The 20,622-nt window shown below is 40.7% G+C and overlaps 1 protein-coding gene across 1 annotated transcript in view; it reads left to right on the top strand.

Annotated features, from left to right (window-relative positions):
• The first annotated feature begins 236 nt into the window (after positions 1-236).
• xpr1a (xenotropic and polytropic retrovirus receptor 1a) overlaps positions 237-20,622 on the top strand; it is a 35,710-nt gene continuing 15,324 nt past the window's right edge. Inside the window, exons 1-2 of the mRNA XM_085928529.1 lie at positions 237-973; positions 5,030-5,081. Coding sequence (XP_085784655.1) covers positions 905-973; positions 5,030-5,081 — 121 coding nt within the window. The 5' untranslated portion in view covers positions 237-904. The remainder of the gene's footprint in view (positions 974-5,029; positions 5,082-20,622) is intronic.

Genomic DNA, 20,622 nt, shown 5'->3' with positions numbered 1-20,622 from the left:
GTTTGTGACGGGATAATCATTGTTTCAGTATTTATGCTCTATTGGGTATTGTGAGATTTTTCTCATGCAAAATAGGTGTCTTCATTTCCCAAGTGTTGGGAACTTGTTTGAAAAAACGTAGTAAAAATCTGAACCAATGGAATCGCTTTCAAATACAAAATGTTTGGTGACCCCTACCCTTACGAATGTCAAATCCAAATGTTTGTTTAATGTGTTATTACCCAGAGTTGCTAGGCAGAATAAATGAGTTTCTATCATAACCGCTCAATTGGCTAATCAAAAAAAAATATTGTTAACCACGCCCACCAAACTGGGCTAACGGCGCAGAAAACCGGAAGTCATACTCCTAGAAATTACAGTCATCTAAAAATAATGGAATTAAAAAAAATATATATATTAACCATTGTCAGACAAGTTGATTTAATACACGTAAAGGTTCTCAAAGGACAACAACTTGTGTTAGCGGATACGGTGCAACAGACGGAAGTAGCAGCGAGAGGTCCCAAACAGTGGCAGCTGACAGCTCTCGCTCTGTGACGCAAATACGTCACTGATGGCGGACAGCGCACTAGCCCATAAACACACAACACTCGCCGAGGGACGGAGCAAAGTCACCGAGAGCCATTCTCGCAAACCAATTGACACAACTCCTGCGGGACTGAACGCGAACCGAACCGGGTGAGACCGGTAGCAGTCGTACAGTAGTTTAGTAGCATGTGGGACGGGACGGGACCGGACCGGCGAGCAGAAGTGGAGTGAAGCGGGCCGCCTCGGGCTGACGTGCTCGCCGCATGTTGAGCCAGCAAGTTGACGGACATAAAAGTGGCGTCGAGGCGGAGGAGAAGAAAAAGAAGAGCCGGGCTCGGATTTAATATCACTTCGCGGAATCTTCATTCCTGCAACTATGAAATTCGCCGAGCACCTTTCGTCCCACATCACTCCAGAGTGGAGAAAACAGTACCTTCAATATGAGGTAACGTTTATTTTATTATTATTATTTTTTTTTACATATTGTTGACAGATGAATTTGGGGCTCTCAAAGCACGATATTTATGTCTATTTTTGTTAAATAGGCAGTTGTCAACAGAAAAAAGTCATTCTCCCCCCTATAAGTAATAAAGATAACTCCTTAATGAAAGAGTATTTGACTTATCATTTGGCTTTATTGCTGTTGGTTTACAGCATTCGTTAATTTAATAACTTTAACAGCTGAATTAACCACCAACAACTAATGGTCTTTACTTAAATGATTTATAGGTTTGCACTATGAATAATTAATCAATCTTATTATCTTTTTGTGTTTTCTAAAATATGAACTGTCTGAAATATGATTAAAATGTACTTTTATTCCCCTCTTATTTTCCTTTGTTTTAGCCCAATAGTCATTTATACCATTTCCTCCCTGAACACAAAATATTTGTCAAGAATTGTGGACACTGTTTTTTAAATCCACACACCCGCTTCCCTTTGTTTGTACTGAGCAATATTGAGAGATCCAGATTTATTCAAAGGGTGTTGCAGTGACTGTAAAGCTTCTGTCTGGTGCTGATATGTGATGTTTTTACACATGGTCTTTGTTATATGTTATATTTTTATGAAGACATATTTTATTATGTGCATGTTGCTTCTTGCCAGTTGTTGTTCTGGAGCTTTGGTGCAAACGTGCAGTGACAGCACCATTCCATTTAAGCGTATGAATTATAGACAAAGACCCTGATCACCTCTGTCTGCCTCAGTGGCCAAGAGGAAAAACCTTTTTGCACTTGTTTTATTTTGGAAACACCACCCCATCATTGAGTTGCATAGTTGTTCACGGTTAATAGATGTCTTCATGTGGATGCTGTATAGTCACGATGTGACAAAAGCATGTTTTGGCAACAGGTGTGTTTATATATGTTGAACGCACTAGGATTAACCCCCCCCCCAAAAAAAAAAAAAACTACTTATATTATTATTATACTTATACTTATATTTTTATTTGTGATCTGTGTAATATCTTGTAGTCTATATCGTGAGCCAAGGGACAAATGTATGTTCATGCAGCCATTTTACACCTACGCTCTCCATCTTGTCACTCTCATGAGATTGATTGTGATGGACAAATTTCCTTTTTTTTTTTTGTCATTTTCCCTTAATTATAAATCGTGTACATTACACCCTTCATATTACTTATGACGAATTATGTTTATAATATGAGCATAAAAATCAACGATCCATCCAATTAGGACTCACAACTATGTGCATGTGTTCCAGATATCATGCTCAGTGTGACAAACTGTTGTTGATTTATGTAAAAAAAAAAAGTCTGGCTTTTGCATTTGATCATAGATTAACCTGCACTACCTCAAAACCTATTTAACATTATATGACAATACAGTATAAATAAGCAATCCATAAGCTTCCATGCAGGATACAAGCAGTGCAACAAGTCTAAACAGTGTGTATGCATCACTCCAATATGTGTCATTGTGCTCATGCTCTGCAGTCCACAATGTTGTGCCTATGCAGTGACTCATTCCAGCTGCACGAATCATTTTACCCGTAACTCTAGTTCCCGCTTTTAAATCAGTAACGCCAGAGTCAGCCCTTTCTGTGAAAGCATCTTTCCGCATCGACATGGAGTGATTTAAAGTCAGTTTTAATGTCTTCCTTTCGTGTCAGTTGGATTAATTAACCTGTGACCTAGTTTTCAATCTCCTCCTCACTATTGTGTCTATTCAGACAGTCTGTGGTGAAGATAAGAAGGCTGCAGTAAAGGAAATATCACAGTTTTAAGTTAGCGCGGCACTGCATCTGAGTGCAAATGCATTGACATGTCTATTGAGTGATGGCCTAATTAGGTGTGAGCGCAATCCTTTGGGATTTTAGGTAGATGCGAAAAGCTTGTTTGGTATGGAGAGTGTGCACACAAAGGCCACTCTGGCGTAACAGAAATGCAGATGTGAAGTCAATAACCTTCAGTTCTTGGCTGTAATCCAAAATGGTGACTGGAATTGCAATATCCATAAATTGGACACCAATTAAGGATATTCGGTACTTGCAAGTTTTACAAAATGAGTCGTTGTATGGGCCTTTTTTTTTTTTGCTTTAAATTGGGAGAAAAAAAATGAAGTCAGAAAACTTCACAACAAGCAGAAGTTTTGTATATCATGAACAAGTCTTCCAAAAAGAGGCCAAGTGCATGCTTTAGGCTGTTTATTGCCGGTTTTCCATGTTGTGTATTTAAAATTAAGCACATCATTTTGCCTTAGGAAAGTTCGCAAGATTAATCCTAGCACACAATGCAAAATAGGCTTATGAATAGCATCAGTGTTGCGGTGTATAATCCTTCGATATTTGAATACAAACGGTGCAGCAACACACATGGACAGAAAATTGAACAATACTAAGAACCACATGTTCTTTATTCTCTGGGTGAAAAAATACCTACTGTATCCCTCCTGGTGGCTTCATGGTGAATTTGGTCATGGAATAAATTACAGATGTAAGTGAAGGCATCACTATACACGTCTACCAACAACACACCACGTCATCTTTATAGTTCTTCTACCATCGAAAGTCATACGTAAAATATATTCATAAAAACATTTTCTCGATTGTCTGTTGACTCACTTATAGAATTTTATTAAAATTCTCATCTGAAGTGCAAGTTGTATAACTCCATATTGTTTCAAACAGACCTTATATATGTGTGGGCGAGTAAGGCATTTACCTCTGTGGTGTAATTACGCCGTGCCCTTACATAATGGCAATGATGATGATGAGGAGGAGTAGAGTGGATATGAAGGCTCCCATTTACAATTCAAACTAGCAGAATGATGATATTTGGATTTAAAACAGGTGCTTGTGTGATTCCAGTTTGGGTTCTATCGCTGCTTCTCCCACCTCGGATGTAAATTGCTGTAAAAACGTACATCATTCTTCATGCAAGTGTGATTTATCAGCGTGTTGGAACAATCTGAACATGATGTGGACAACATGCATTGGCAAGGCAACCACTGAGAACCTCCCCCCCTCTTTTCAAGCAGCCTCCCTCTTTCCATCCTCACCTAGTCCTCCCCCACTGGGAGGACATCTGGTCCCAGACCTGCCCTTTCTCCCCCCCCTCCGCCGCCTCTTCTATCACCACCTTCCCCGATTTCTCGGGAATCACTAGACTGAGTCTTTCCGAGCTGCCGAACGGTCTCATTTCCTCAAGCAGGACCTCGAACATCTAAGTGGGTTTATTGTTTGCCACTAAAATTTGTTGGCCACTTAACATATCACAGAGGATTAAAAGGAGTCTATGAGATTCCATCCACTCGAGGAGAGCGTAGTGTTTGGCATTAGCACGAGTATGTAGTGTCCACTACCATCAAGTACGCATTCGAGTACATTTACAGGTACCGCCCCATTATGCTTGGATTAATTATTGCGTAAAGGTTTCAATACCGATTACTGGCAAGCCCGCAGGTTTATCCCAATTTCCCAAAGGCCTCCAGCCATTGAAATTTTCCATCACTACCATCACCATGGCAATGACTCCTTAATGAACACCTCCACCAACCCTGAATGGATTTGAAAATCTATTTTCCTCCAATTAGTATCGGGAATGGGTCAAGCAGCAGAATTTTTGAAGCGACCATCCAAGTTGCTATTAACACACAAAATTCGACTTCTACATGAGAATCACGCCACGCTGTGGATTTTGAGTGCTGCGATTACATCTGACGAGACAGGTTTTCAATCTTTATGATTTGTTCTACATTTGCCTGCGCCAAGAACGTGAAAGTTGAAGAGCTTGACATTATTAATAAGAATCATGATGCAGTTGTAGTCCTTCAATTCTCACTCATCTGTTGACAGGAGTCACTATTAATTACATGCTTTTTCATTCATCCATTATCTTTGACCTCTCCCTTTCATGTTTAGTGTGTGCCAAATCTGCGGTATGAATAAGCTTTTTACTTCATATAATTCTGCCGTCAGGAGGAAATCAATGTTTGCAGACAGTTGAAGATCTGTTTTTCTTCCCCCCCCCCATCATTAGGCATTCAAGGATATGCTGTATGCAGCCCAGGACCAGGCCCCGTCTACAGAAGGTAGGAAGATTTCCTGTTGTAAACAAACATGTGCTCAGTGCCCCCATTATGGGATAGTTTTGGGGATCCCTGAAATAACCTCCTCACTAAAAATAGTGCCAATCGGCACTCAAGCAACCTGAGGCTTCGTAGATCGTCACTGTGTCTTTATTTGAATTGAAAAGTAAGTTCCACTGTTAACACTACACAAAAAAGTGACTCAAAATGACGACCGGCAAACTTAAACGTCAAGTCCTGGTAAGTCGGCATGTCACAATAAAGTGCAAAAACTGACACTGCTTGTGAGTAATGAAATGGATGTAATTAATATTTGCCACTAGACTGCCAGAATGTAAAGCATTTGTTTTAATTTTAGGTCCCTCCGTCTCTCGTCCAAAGGTCAGCTGAGATAGGCTCTAGCACACATTTCTATATTTTCATTCTGCAAACTATGATAGATGACTTCCAATCTCAGGTTGCCGCTCCAATTATGGGTCGATAAATTTATCTCTTTAAATCTGTCACGAGATGAATAATTGACAGTCAATCACTTTTATTATGATCATGTTTTAAGCTTCCTTTCAAGTCCGAATGTTTGCACAAGACTACACACACGAGTATCAACGGTGTTATTTATTGTCGAAGATATTTTTATGATGTATCTGTTGTTATTCTTACCGTAAATAGAGAAGCCGTGTAATCTAATCAGCAGTGGAGTCCACCACTGTTGTTATTGACTTGTACCGAGCACATTTTTCTCTGACTAAGATATTGCTCCTGAAGACAAACTTAATTAAATATTGCAGCAACATTTTCTACTTTTATACACCAGATAGAATTTGTCAAACATGATTTAAGTTGAATGAGTGCATATTGGCCAGTAGCAAGCAGTTATGGGATGAAATAGACAAAAACAATATATATATAAATAAGTTTTGTTACATAGTGGACAGGGTCAAAGTGTTTACACTGCAAGAATGATGTTATCCTCTTGAAGCACATTAATAACTCAGAGAATGTGCAGTAATTAATAAGTAATTAAGGTTGTTGCAAACTGACACAGACAAGCACATGCCATTTATGGCATCGCTAATCTGCCGCCCCTCATGAAGATCATTTTGGCCTTGTTCCTTTATTGCTTTTTATGCGGTTGAAATGAATACAACACTGTCCCACATGTTGTGTGGCAGGCAAGTCAAATGAAGACACCAACAGCTGCCTGGATCGCCGGCCGGTTCCTCCTTTTGGAAACCGTTAGCATGAGTTATGCCTCGGTCTAATTCAATTAGCCCCGCCGACTATTTCCGAGCCGAGGCCAATAGCGCTGCATAATTAAAACCAGTCTTTAACTGGAACCTGCCTCTTCTTGTATTTATGAAGCGTTTTCTAATCTTTTAAGTCACCCTCTGACTCATTGCTATCGTTATTCATTGTGGAGTCGCTCTCCCATGTCGTGACATGATGATGATGATTGCACACATACCCGTTGTCTATGAAAGGGATGAATGAAAAGCCCTTGATTCTATGAGATTGAATGAACCAGGCCAAGCAAAAACCAGATTGTAGTGAGTGTGGTAAGTTAAAAATAAGAGTTGTAAACCTTTCTGTCTTTTGACTGCCCTCCTGTGGCTCTTCTGTCAGCAATATTCCTGCAGGGCTTTTCATGCTTTATGCAGCCCAAATCAATAATGTGATAAAAGAGTGGAGCCAGGAGTTAAAAATAGAATGCTCATATTGCTATGTGGCTGTGACTATTATTTGGCTTTAATATTTAGAGTAAAATATGATGTTTACTGTAAATGTATGTTCCTTGATATGACTATTATTTCTATCTGCACTTTTTGGTGCTATTGAAGTTGAGCAGGATGGGCGACTGATCATTTGAAAAACAATGAATTTTAAAGTAGAATTATCTAGCCCCGAATCAATAATTGAATTTCTGTTTTCGAGCTCCACTATTGTTGCTCGCCTGCCATTTTGTCTCCTGCTGTTGATCAAAACGACGAGAAACTAGTTTCAAGCTGATTGGTATTCTGCAGGCATATATGATGGAATTTCTGTTATTAGCATAGCAGCGACACTCTGAAGCTAGTCGTGCCTCCCATGGAAAATAAAATCCATTTTCCTGCATTTGGCACATCGGATCAGGGTAGAGTGTTTTTGTCATGAGGACAGTTGGTGGACAGTGTTGATGTATGTCGTGAGATAGCCGGACATAAAGGCTGCCAATCAAGTAGACAGATTGGAGTGCTTAGCAAGACAGTTTCAAAGCAGCCAGGATCAGGCTGCATTATTGATGGCGTCCTTACTTCCCATTGCTAATTGTTGCCTTTGGTACATTTCCTCAACATCCTGGTATCATTACATAATAAGATGAATGGAATAATGGACTGTAATTAGCCTCAACACTTTTCTCTAGCGAAAACTTTTCTTTTGAAGAGTGGCTTCAGCTGTACCAGAGCGGGTTTTAGGTGCCATGGTAGATCCAACAAGGAGGAGGGGGCTTGTTTGATGCAGCTGTCTCTTTGATGAGGCTTCTACGGGTATTAAGAGAAGAGGCGAGCATGAGAGGGGTCAGGGTCAACGCAAGCCTGGGATTGCTCTCCCAAGGTCAGGAACGAATCGAATGGAGGTAATGAACGATGAAAGGGTGTGAGGTAATTGGTCAAAAAGCTGTCCGGCAATCAACTCATCCCTGTCGGATGTGACAGTTATGGACAAAATGGAGCAAGAAATGAAACAGAGAGAAATCTTAAATGAATATCGTAGCTTGTCAATGACCATTCAACCAAGAAAGAATAGTGGAGAGAGATGCTCCGGGCGTCAGACAGACAGACAGACAGAGTGAGTGGGAGGTCCCTGGGCTCATCTCCAATGCACGTTGCCCTGCATTAGCACTACAGCCATCCTGCTTGAGAAGCAAAGAGAACCTTCACTGTCTTATAGCTATCCTTCCAGCAATCCATTATTCATCAGTGAATTAGATTTCGCCCGAATGAAGTGGAGGGGAAGATTGGGGGGGGGGGGGGGGGGGTAGTTGGAGAGCCATGGTTGGCTTCGATCCTTAAGGACAGAGACTTTGCACCGTGATGTTGCTCTGGAATGAAGGCATTTGTCAGGAATCAGGGAAAGATTTGCACTGGAGTAAAAATATTCAGTGAAGGGCAGGTGTGCTATCACGCAGTGATGGTGTCGATGAGTTTGGAGATTATATAGTAGGAAAGGGGTTAAAGAGAGGTCTACCTCAGAAGGTCAAGATCATACCTCGTCTTTTTATGTGGGCCCCTGAAAGGTTATTAAGACTGTAAGACTGAAGGCAAGCGTATGATTATTGGAGCCTTGTGTATTTACATCTCAGCCTTGGTTATGACCTGTTTAACCTTCTTGCCATCTTTATGAACATTTCATCTTATGGCAGACTGCTGATCTCTTCAAAGATGAACCCTAATCCTCTAGATAAATCAGAGCACCAAGCCGTGGCTCCAACGAAGAAAAACAATCCCGGAAAGGTTGAATAAATAGAATATAAATCTTCCAAACTGGCTGTTTGCCAGTTACACAACAACAGGAGACAATCTGAATGATCTGGTGGAGTTGGAACTATCTGAGGTCTGTTTGTTCAGCATTGCACATTTCTCCAAGTATGAGATCAACCTCTTTAATGAAGCAATTTTTTTTCATTATAAATTGAGATGAAAGATTTTTGGCTGCCCGCCAGTAGTTGAACCAGATTCTGTTGCGTCTGACCCATCAATTAGAGACCGCCCGGAATTAGCATAGCCCACTTGAAGGCTCGTTTCCCATATGTGTGTCAGTTGAATTGAGCTGCGCTTTAACGGGCTAAGTGTTTAGAAAGGTTCTAAGCGATTCTTTGGTCCAAAGACACCAAGGGCATACTCACACTGCTTTTAGGTTTTCCATCAGTTCATCATACACGACGAGCCAATTGTTCCAGACTCAAGGTGTCAAGTGGGCTCAAGCATGGCACAGATTGCCTTGTGTGACAAGACCCTGCAGCCACATTTGTACTTGGCAGTTCAGTTCACACCATGCAATGGTTAGGAGCAGTCAAGTCAGGGACTTCAGAGATGCAAAAAAATGAGTGGACACAGATTGTGCTTTTCTTTGGATCCTTTAATTTAGTATTGTACTAACCAGTGCTGATATGAGTGATATGAACCTATTTTGTCAGATTTACTGATATATTTTGAAATCATACTGCTGTTTTTGTTTTCAGTAGTTGTTATCAGCAGCCTTTACGTGCCCTTCTAGAATCCAGTGCAAATTTACATTTTACTCACAAATGCAACAGTTTCTATAAATTTTAGTAGCAGTTTCTAATGTTCACCTCAAATGTGCAATTAAGCAAAGTGAGAATGCAAGAGAATAATAATAATAATGAAAACCTTGCCACCTTTTTAATGAAAAATATTTTCACACTGTAGCTACATACACACACACACACACACACACACACACACACACACACACACACACACACACACACACGCTGTGTGCTATTAAAGGCGTGGGTGTGATTGTGAACTATAGGCGATGACAGCGGTACCATATGCTAAGATATTTGCTGTTTTTGCCTCTGCAATTAGAGATAACCATTAAAAGAGAAAACATATTGAAATAGTCACCACACTGTTCTATCACTCTCTGATTTTAGCTCTTGAAATGAGTTTGACTAATTTATTTCTTTGAATCAGAGCATCTCTTTGTCATTGATGGTGTCCTTCACTGCGGCATTCCTGGTAGGCTGCCAGAACCTTCTTTGCATTGGCAGGCGGACAAGAAAATGGTGTGAAAATGTACCGGTCATATGGAACAGATGACTGTACATATCTTTTTTTCACCTGGCACCAAATTAATTGGATGTATTTGACTAGACGTGGATTATTATATGCTCTGGTTAGTGGTAGTAGATATCTAATGATGACGGACACGGGGGAAAAGAAGCGAGGTGAGATTGGTGGTAATTGGAGGGCAGGAGACAAAAGCCTCAAGGGGCTCTCTTCCCCCCAACCTTTCAATACATCGCAGGAGTGAGAAGTGAAAATAGAAAGAGGAAAAAAGAAAAAAAATCTTAAGAAGCTCCGGCTGCAGGCCCCCATTTTGCCCGAGTGCATATTTAACCAATTTCCAAAGATAGCAATAAATTCCCCAAATTAATTGAAGCTTCTCAAGAGCCAAGAAAAATACAGAGCATCCCTTTTTTCCTTTGTCACTGTCTTCTTATCCAAGGACAAGATTAGTGAGACAAATCAATAATTTATTGCTGCTTCTCTGTTTCTATATTAAATGTTGAATTATTAAATGTATAAGATTGACAATATGGAGGATTCCCACCCCCACCCACCCAGCCCCCCTCCCGAAGCTACAGCTGAAAGAAGCATTTGATTCATTTTGTGTGGAAATCGGAGCACCTCTCACAACCTCTCCTGGAATCGCACTCATATTTCCCGACACAACTTTGGCGAGTATATATCCTTCCGGTAAATTCCTCTCTCATCCAGCTGCTCTGTTCCGCCTCAGAGAATATACATATTTCATCTACCACTCAACATGTATTTATAATACTGTTATGTGGCAATGACTTCAATGAGACTCGCTCTAAGGGTCAAATCTCGTCCTAAAGTGTCTTTTGAGTGAAACAACAGTTGTCTCAGTTTTGCATATTGTCCTGGGGGCAAACTGCACAGCTTCCCCTTGACAAGTGCTATCCGATAATTAGACCTCATAATCACCCTATTAGTATGCAGCTCAATTGAGCGGAGAACTGCCTATTGTTCCCCCGGCAAAGAACTGCAGCCTTTTGTAAGAAGATTATTGTTAAAATCTTGTTGGGGATTTTTTTGTGATGTGCATGTTAGTGCAGGAAGCTTTTCATTAGGAGCTCACTGTTGGTTTCTTTTATTATATCTTTCACATAAAAACGGAGCTGAACTTTCTCCATCACAGTTACCATGGCACCAAAGAAAGAAAATGGAGTCATGTGAGCCTTGTTTGGTTCTTTTGGTATTCGAGAGGCGAATGCGATGCTTGTAGGTCTTGGAGCAGTCAAGACTGGTTTGCTAAGGGAAATTTGAATAGCCCCCTGTGAGCAAATGCGGACAAACAATAGCTTAGTATTACAATAAAACTTGTGAACTCCTAAGACTAAATTCAAATTTCTTATTGACGTCGCTGATTTGGTGTTCAATTTAGAAATATATTGCTAGCCATATAGAAATTCTCTATATACGATAATGATGTTTTAATCATTAAATTAGAATTGTATAATAACATTTGTTTAAAAAAATCTATTCTAGTATTAAACCTCATTAGATTGTGCAGGTGAGTGTACATCTGTATAAATAGAAAGTGATCATCACGACTGATTGCTTTTTCAAATACGCATTGAAAAAGTACATCGATCGGCGCTCTGTATATGATTTCTACCTCCATCCTGCCTGAAGTGTCTGCTAGCATTTTCAATCACTAGGAGATATTGAGTGTTTGTCATTGCCGTTCACAGTCAATTTTGTCAGAGTTCACCAGAGGATACTGGACATATTAGACTACTCCATGTTCATAAGACGTATGTCATATATTTTCTTTTATAACCATCCCCAAAAGTAATATATCTAAACAAACAAGTCAATAGCCAATTCAGTTAGAGTATATCAGACGGGCGAAATATTAGAAATATCTCACAATGATACAATTCACTTCAATACCACTGAAAAGATGTTAGCTCGAAACGCATGTTTTCAAAAATTTAATTGTGCAAATAATCGGAGTAGGTATCGGCTAATCTCACCCATAAATGATCGGGATTGGACTCTTCGTTTTGAAATTTTTGGAACACTTCAGTATTTAATGGGTAGTGATTCCCACCCACTGTGCTGCAAATTTAAGGAGGCTCACTTAGTTTAGTTAATTTGTTGTCACACACAAGCGTATACAAATCCGCATGATTTGTCGGTGTGTTTGTACCAAGGCTGGATCCGAAGGATGAATGGGAGCTGGCAGCGAGGCTGCTGCCTGTGGGTTGATCGACTGTGTTTGTGTCTTCTCGCTGCATGCTCCCCTTGAAGTTCTGTCTGTTGCACACACTCGCACACACTGCATGTCCTTTAGCTTGTTTCATTACAGAATGCCATCAAAACAGCAGGACGCACAATAACCAGGCTGCTTGTCAAATTATGTTTTCAGACACTTGTTGACACGTTTAGCGTCATTTAGTCAATTCATAATTATTCCAATGAATTCACAATACATGGGGAATACTGAATGAGGAAATCACACAATGTAATTGTAACTGTTTGAAAAGTTCTACTCATATATGGGAGCATTGTTAAAAATACTACTTCCTGCTCATGTAAATCACAGTAATAACATTATTCTAAAGCAGCACATGGTCAATATGCTCCTAATAGGATTGGGTCAGGAAATTGCTCCTGATCTAATAATGTCACGTATTGGATTGCGTCCTCCATTGCCTGAACAATAAAGGTAGATGGACACAGTATGATGATGCCGCGTATTTCATTCATCCTGCAAATGAAAACTTGGACTTGCTTAGTTATTATATATCTAAATACTTTTAAACATACTTAAACATATACAGTAATAATAACAAAATTAAATGTAAAGAATGGAATTGTTTGTGCACTATGAGTTCAATGCCCATAAAAATTGTAATTCTAATTGCAGTAAAATACACACATACTGTACACAATCCACAATTTTTTACAATTAAGTATCGCCGTTTTTTGTTTTTTTTAACAGATGATAAAGAATTTAAGCCTATTGAGTATTTTTAGATTGTCTGTTGCACCGTTAGTGTTTTTATATCCATTGCCTAAATGTTTATAACTACCTCAATGTTGATGCTAGTTTCATTCTAACATTTCGAATTGTATGTTAGCTTTAAGATAGCGGACTTTTAAATTATGTGTGTTGGTTATAAACAGTGTGTAATTGTCAATTATTTGTTATGGTTTATTTTTTTTTCATTACAAAGCTTTAAAATACAAAAAAAAGTCCTTTTATTAATTCCTCTTTAATCCCAAATTATCTTTCCACACACAAAGCACATGTCCAATTTGTCCCCAGCATGTTGTAAAATGCAATGTTACCGTGACCTTTCAGAGCTGTTGTGTTGTGAAAATGCATTCACCAGTGTTCTAAAGAACTGCAAGACACCATTCTAAAAATACTCAATAGGCAAATGATTCTCCTCTCTTGAGGAAAACGTCTCGTTTCATGTCTGCTAATCCGTGATCTTCTAAAGAAATGCCACATTTTCCAGACATCCGTTTCTTTTCAGATTTCAATTTTGTCCTTAAAATGAAGTTGTTTAGTGCGACTCTTATCGAGAGCCTGCAGCTGCTGCTGTGGCGGCCTTGAGGGGCGTCTTCACTTTCACACTCACTAAATAAGTTCACACACCTTGATTCTCCTCCACCGAGCCAAACGCATGCAACACAACAGCTAAATCATGACTGAATAGAAGCAGTCTATAATTATTTTGTATGCTAATTAGGAGCCTGAACTAACGTTACCTCTTCGGCTTTCTATGCTAATGGCCCGGACGCCATTTGACTTAATGGATGTTCTGAATTTCTTCCACCGTGTCTTGTGTAGTTACACGAACATCGCGCGGGCATTCATTCCTCTTAGATTAATGGCTCCAGTTTGGACTATTGACACAGCACTTATCTCACTTTTATGAGTCTGCGGGCTTCTATCTGTAAACCTTTGAGGCACACGTGTGTAATCGGTAACACACACACAACCTCCGTAAAATAACGAGTAGTTTTGTATGTGATCACAGGGAGGCAAATTGAGAACGAAGACGTGAGAAATCCCAGGAGGATTTGCTTCCTGCGTACCTGCAGGATCATACGCTTTGCGGGAGCGGAACATCACAAGCCGCCAGACATAGTTAGGCTAACAGATTGGTATTCGGTATGAGATGCTTTGCATGACCAGCCATCAACTTGTGTTATGATTCCGTTCTGACTGCTGACTCCCACTGGAGCAAAGTGGAAATGTGACTTTGCGTGTTGTTTTTATTTTCATGCCATTTCACACTTCACTGCTATGAGAGAAGGTTATTTGGATTATTTTTCCACAGAGAGAGGTCATATAAATGGCATCTGCCTCAGTCTTAGAGGGGGGGACATAGAATTCATGAAATTAAGTTTAATGGTTCAGAAATAAGCTCTCAGTATCTCATAACATCGACGGAATTGAAGTTGCAGTCGGGAAAGTAAACTAAGGAGGTGTGCAGATGCGCATTCAGATGGTCACTGTGATAAAAACATCTTATCTTGTCTGGCTAAGGTAGGAGACGATTGCTTGGGATTGGTTGATGAGGGATGGCAATAGATGCTGATGCTTACCGGTTGCCGTGGATACGGCTATCGCTCAGTGGCCTTGGCAAAGTGACGGGCAGTGTAAGTGCTCTGCTTGTTCAAAGTGTTTCCTTTTTTTTTTTTTTCAGTGAATGCATTTGCATTGTAAGATATCCCTTGGGTCTTTACAGGGAATTCACAAACAAGCTATCGTGATTTTTTTTTGGTGAAATTCTTGAATGTGGCCCACATAATGTCATATTTTATGGCTTTTTCACCCCGCTGTACAGGCCTCAACTCAAGTAATAATAGACACGGAACTTTTGTTTGGCTTGACGCTTCCTTCTTCCATGACGCATGGTCGGGCTGCACTTCAGACTTCTTGCCAAGCACATCGCCTGCTATTTTTTTCTTTTTTTGGGGTAAGTTTAGGACTTCACATTATGGTGGGACAATTTTCCCAGCATTGTCTGTTTTGCCGAGATGATAGAAGAAACAACGTCGATGTGAAATGAGGATAGAAAACAGGGAGAAGACAGATTTATAATGTCCTGCGGAAGCAAAAATTGATTAAGTTGTTAAACTTGATGCTCTCAGCTGGCAATTGAGTAGCCAGAAGAACGTAAACAAATGCGGTTCACCTCAACCGGACCCTGGTTAAATTACGACATCCTTTTCACTTTTTTTTTGTTTGTAATTTTCTCTGAGTCATGTGACTCCACCTGTCCTTCAAACTAATGAGAATGATTTCCCATCAACCGTTTCACGACGACTCCTCCGCCTGCACCTATTCTTCCCGCCATGATTATCTCTCAAGGCCGGTGACACGCACCTGCTGAACCCTCGCTCGGTTACCTTGACAACTGGCTTTTTTTTTTTTCTCTCACGAGGCGTGGCACCGCTCATTCCCGGTAATGGCGTGATAAGTGCTGCAATTATGTAAATCATGTCAAAGCAAAGTGGTTTTATTTTTTTCTGCAGACTAAACACTCTGGTTCCACTTTTCATATTCTATAGAAAATACTTTGTCCTCAATTGTTACAAAGTATTAACTTTCAGATAAAGTATTAACTTTTGTTTTTTTTCCCATAACATGTATGTTATTTTCATTTTGCTCCCTAACCTTGTTTTTTTCCACAACATTGTTTTGTCCTTTGTTTGAGCTGTGTGCATTTACGGATGCATAAAATTGACCTGAATATTGCATCAACTTCCATCTAAATAATGGAGTTTGGACAAACAGGCGCAAGGAAGACCTATGTGTGTCGATCTCTCAAAAATGTACAAAATGCAACATAATAATGTTGTAGGAAATAGGTGAATTTTTTTCGGTTTAATTAGTTGAGAAATAATTGAAGGATCCTTCTGTGACAGGACACAATTGAATTCTACAGGACCTACCCTTCAAATGGTGTATACACCTTTTTCTTTTCTGCTTTCTGGCTTCAATCCACCTTCAGCAGGCCTTCAGGCCACAATCTTTTCAGCTGTAATCACTTTTCCCTAAGCCTGATTGCCAACTCAGGAATTTTGCACCGTCACTGCCCTCTGTTTGCTCAGCCAGATGACATTAGGAGCGAGTTGGCTCCACAATGTTCACAGGCAGAAACATACGATGGCTTTTTGTGTTTGAGTGTAATTCCTCAAACTGACTTTCTGGCAGCGTTGGCCTTAAACTTTTGTCCGAAAGCAACAGTTTTATACGCTCTGTCAAGGTGGCACACTTAAGTTGAGGTTTACACGTACAAGGGTGCCCCAGCAATGACCCCGTGTGAGTCGGCAGTGTCTTTTGCCATGTGAAACATTAACAGAGCAGACCCCTCAGGGTACTGTTAGCGCTGCCATTGGCCAGACTAACAGTTTGTCATAACATTCAACAGCAGATAAAGATGACTACCAGGTTATTTTGAAGTCATAACATTTTTATTTGTGTAAAAAAAACAAAAACACTCAAGTGAAAGCTGTATAAATTTTTTGATCAACATTCAAATAATAGTTACTAAAATATAAAATTAAACCAATTGAATTTTTTTAAGTCGTAACATTAGATCTTATACACAGCAGTAACCCAAAACAAGGAAGTGTCTTACAAGACCCCCCCAAAATAACAACAGCCGTATATTTAACGACAAGCAAACTTGCCTTGGTGTACAATTTTGGAGATGGTGATCACAACAATGACTCAGAAGATTTGATGTGTTGATATGGCCAGCACAAACATAACCTTCTCTGTCAGCCTTGGTGGAGGTTGTAATTCTTGTTTTAAAGGGCAAAACATTACGTTCCCAGCGGTCAGGGGAGTCTGTATGCCCGACTCCAATTACACCTTAGAATTTTGACCATTTCGGTCTACATACTGTGTAAGGTTTATTGGTTTTGGCTCGGTTTTCTAACAGTGGATGATTCGTAAATTCTCTTTATGGTGCATTCCGTCACAATACCATGCATACTGGTGTGCAACTCCCCCTGGAGGCTGATACCTGTTGACAAGCAGAGCCCGCCCTCATCCATCACAATAAAGTCGTTTATACGGAGCTCAGCAGTGTGACAATTTAGGGTCCTTAAAGGACATTTCCAGCCTAGCGTAATGAATAACACATCAGCTTTGCCGAGGTTATACAAGCCGCCAGAAGGGCCCTCTTTGTCATATCCATCATCTGCTGCTCAGTCCCAAAGTACCCCTCCCAAGCCCTAGTGGGGGACAGGTGACAAAGAGTAGACAGTTTTCGGGGGGGAGGTCCCATGTCCGCCAAGTGTGACCATATGTGGATTGGTCTCTGGGACACGAGAGGGGATTAGAACAAGGTTTCTCCCGTTAATGACAGATGAGATACGATACGGGATGAGGTGGGGAAGGGGGCGTGTTAGGTGACAGGTTGTACCGGTCTGTGGTGCTTTGAGGGGTGTGACTCCCGTGGGACACTTCTCCATCAGTCCACCATGCGTTTATTACAGACCTGATTAAATTCACCCACTCGCCTGTAATGTAGCTATTAGATGTGATGTATTACACATACAGGGCTGGATGGATGGAGACACTCGCACACTTTCCCCTAGGTGTTCCTGAATGCATATGGGCACCATCACATGGAATAATGGAAAACCTAATTAGCATAATTGACTTGTCACACTCAGTGCTGTTTATCTGTTTTCTTCTATAAATGCAACGTCATATGATGGTGGTGGTATTAGGAGGTGGATTTCGTTTTCTAAATCCCCACCGAAGGCTCATGTGCTGTTTTTTTAATTTTATTTTACAATTATGGTAAAAGAAAATACTCCAATGCATTGCCACATTGTTGTTGAGTTCCGGCTACCTCATCAAAATAGTTCAGTCGGTCGCTATAGTGATTTTGAAGGGACGTGTGATATTCAGGGACTGTCGAACACACACACAGGCCCAATCAGAAAGCTGAATATTGATTTACAGGCACACAGAAAAGCGCCATTGCTTGCCATGCAATACGTTGAGCAGGCTTAATCAACGGCTATTGATTACTCCGCGCTGACCGCTTTTTTCCGGCCGGTCTGCAGTTTTTGTGCTCAGCATGTCTGCTATCACAAGTGTCACGTTTCACGCTGTTGTTTTGTCACCGCCGCGATTTGATTGAATCTCGCAGCCTTTATCAGTGAGCCCGCATCTGATGCCGTAATCAGCAAAAAACACATTCAATCATGTTTTGATCAAAGCGTCGTGTCCAGACAAACGCGGGCGGGGACACCTGCTCATTGCCATGCGAGCGCACAGCCACTCAGCGATGTGGCAGCGATTGGCTGCCGCAGTGGCCGGGCCAACTCCCGTAGTTGGTTGCTAATGGCTACGGGATCCAGGCGAGCGAGAGGGGGGGTCGGTGGGTGTCGATAATGACAATGTCACTCCCAGCCAACCAGCCTGCTAAAAAGAGGAAAGGACACTCACACGTACACAATCGTTTTTGCCGAAAATGGTGCGCTGCAATTTTCTTCCTACCAGGGGGTTGTCTGTTGTGTCCGTCAAAAAGCAGCAAGGTGCATTTGTGATTTTCTCCTTGCTTGAAGAGCCAATTTTCTTCAACACATTCATTTCCCTTAAATATTCATTTCATTCCAAAGGTTAGCAAGGACAGACTTTTCTGAGACTATTTGTGTTCTATTTGTTTTCTTTTATCACATTCATAAATTTCATGCTAGTAGAGGGGCCAGTGTAGCCTTTTCATTAAGTCTACTCCAGTGTTCAATGAGGCCCCCTTTTTTTTTTTTTTAACCAGACAGTTAATATCCTTTTTCCATTCATCAAAGGCCGTAGCCACTCTCTTTGTTTCAAAATGATTCTTAGCATATCAACAGCGTTTAGAGTGATGATCGGAGCAAATAGAGATGATGCAAGCCTGTGCAAAATCAACAGCACGGCCTCGTCTCGTCTCTTGTGTACTTGTTCACACATTTTTTTAATGGACGCCACAAGGCGTTGCGCATTCGATAGAAGTTGCAGCTACAGTACAGTAGAGAAATATTGGTAAATTCTTGAAACGTTGCTGTAGCAATTCAAGTGAACTGGAGTCAGGTGACCTTGACGATATCATCTGCGGCCCGGCGGCATCGACGGGCTCCTGTTATTTTCCGTGTGACTGCAGTGGATCGAGGGCAGCGACCTGATCGCTTCCACTTGGTCGCTTGTGGTTCATTTTAACAACCTCGTTGAAGCGGAAGCACCAGGAGAGTTGAGAGAGGAAGTGGAAAGAGGAGGCGGCAAAGTGGATCATGTGTGACAAAAAGCAGATAGATGCCAAAGACACCAAAAGATAATATTGTAAATTTGTATTGGATTGAATGTTTAATTTATATTTCTGTAAAATTTTCACACAAAAAAATTTGTGGACACCCTGAAGCTGCACCTTGCTCTCTCGACCCGGAGACTGACCTCCTTCATCATATCCCAGCTCAGCTCTATTTGTTCCTGTACATTTCCTCTAATTGAGTAATCTGATTTCCTTTCCTATAAGCGTCATTTTTCCAACTCGGTGAACCGATGCATAATTAGCTGAGAACAACCTGCTATGTGGCCTCCTGAGATCTGTTCCGCCATATTGTGGCAGCAGACTCACTCGCATATATACTGCGCAAATACCTCAAGTGGACTTAACATTAGGTATAGCCGCGCAATCAAAGGCAAATTCACCATAGAGACTCTCAATTATTTTTGTAAAGATAATAGGAATAAGATTGTGAAGTGGGCCGGTGATCTCCACTCTGTTCGTCGCCTTAACCGTTCGACCATAACAACAGCTTGATAAGTGTATGCTCTCCTCTTTGCCGCTTGATATTTGGGACCTGCTGAGCTTGCAGTCTGCTATAAAAAAAACCCGTACACAATAAGAAGAACCGGGGGACGCGGCCTGCCTGCGGTCTTACCCGTCTGCTTGTGAGTGTGCATTCCTAATGTTCCTCTGGCCTGCACCACAGACGTGATTGGGAGATTTAATTGTGGCTGCAGGGCCGAACAGGAGTTCCTGGTTTAAAAAAAAAAAAAAAAAGATGAGATGAGATGAAAGAATACGGCTGTGTTGTGTTTGTTTCTTCCTCTATGCCCGGCAATGGAGGAAGCGAAGTTAAATATATTTTCATGTATTATGCACTTAGTAGGTTAATATTAGACTAGAGATAAATCTGTCCTGCTCTTTGTTATAGCACTGTTTATCTTTTGCTTGTGCGTGTGCAGGGAGGCTAGAGATTAGCCATGGCAATGATAATGGAATGGGCTTCTTGGCGACAGGGCGGGATTCCTATCAGGGAATAGTGAGATGTCATAAAATGCAGTAAATGGAGGTGAGACATACAATTTGTATGCGCGTGCAATCGTGCATGCCTTGTGCGGCCGTTTATTTTTGCAGGACTGAGATTGCCCACCCATCATAAAATGACAAAAGGTATCTAAAATATTAAACACCAAATATTTTCATTTATGTGAGGTGGAAAATAAATTTAGCAAAAAATGCTGCTAATGGCAAATAAATAATGGCAAGTGGAAGAAATCTATTATATAATCTAAATGGTATTTTTTCTCATTTTCCACGTTCAAAATGTGCTAAAGATATGCGAGTAAATCATATTACTAATGTGAGGTTCGTATCTCCATTAAGGATTTATTTGCTAGAGTCATGTGACAGAATTCCTGTATGGAAATATAAGAACCTGGGGATAAAGTGTTTTTTTTTTTTTTTCGTGGGTAGTGT

This window comes from Syngnathus leptorhynchus, chromosome 13, assembly GCF_054491065.1.
Source record: "Syngnathus leptorhynchus isolate UIUO chromosome 13, UIUO_Slep, whole genome shotgun sequence".
Taxonomy (NCBI): domain Eukaryota; kingdom Metazoa; phylum Chordata; class Actinopteri; order Syngnathiformes; family Syngnathidae; genus Syngnathus; species Syngnathus leptorhynchus.
Note: the sequence above shows the minus strand (reverse complement) of the source record. Positions and strands in the feature narration are given on the sequence as shown.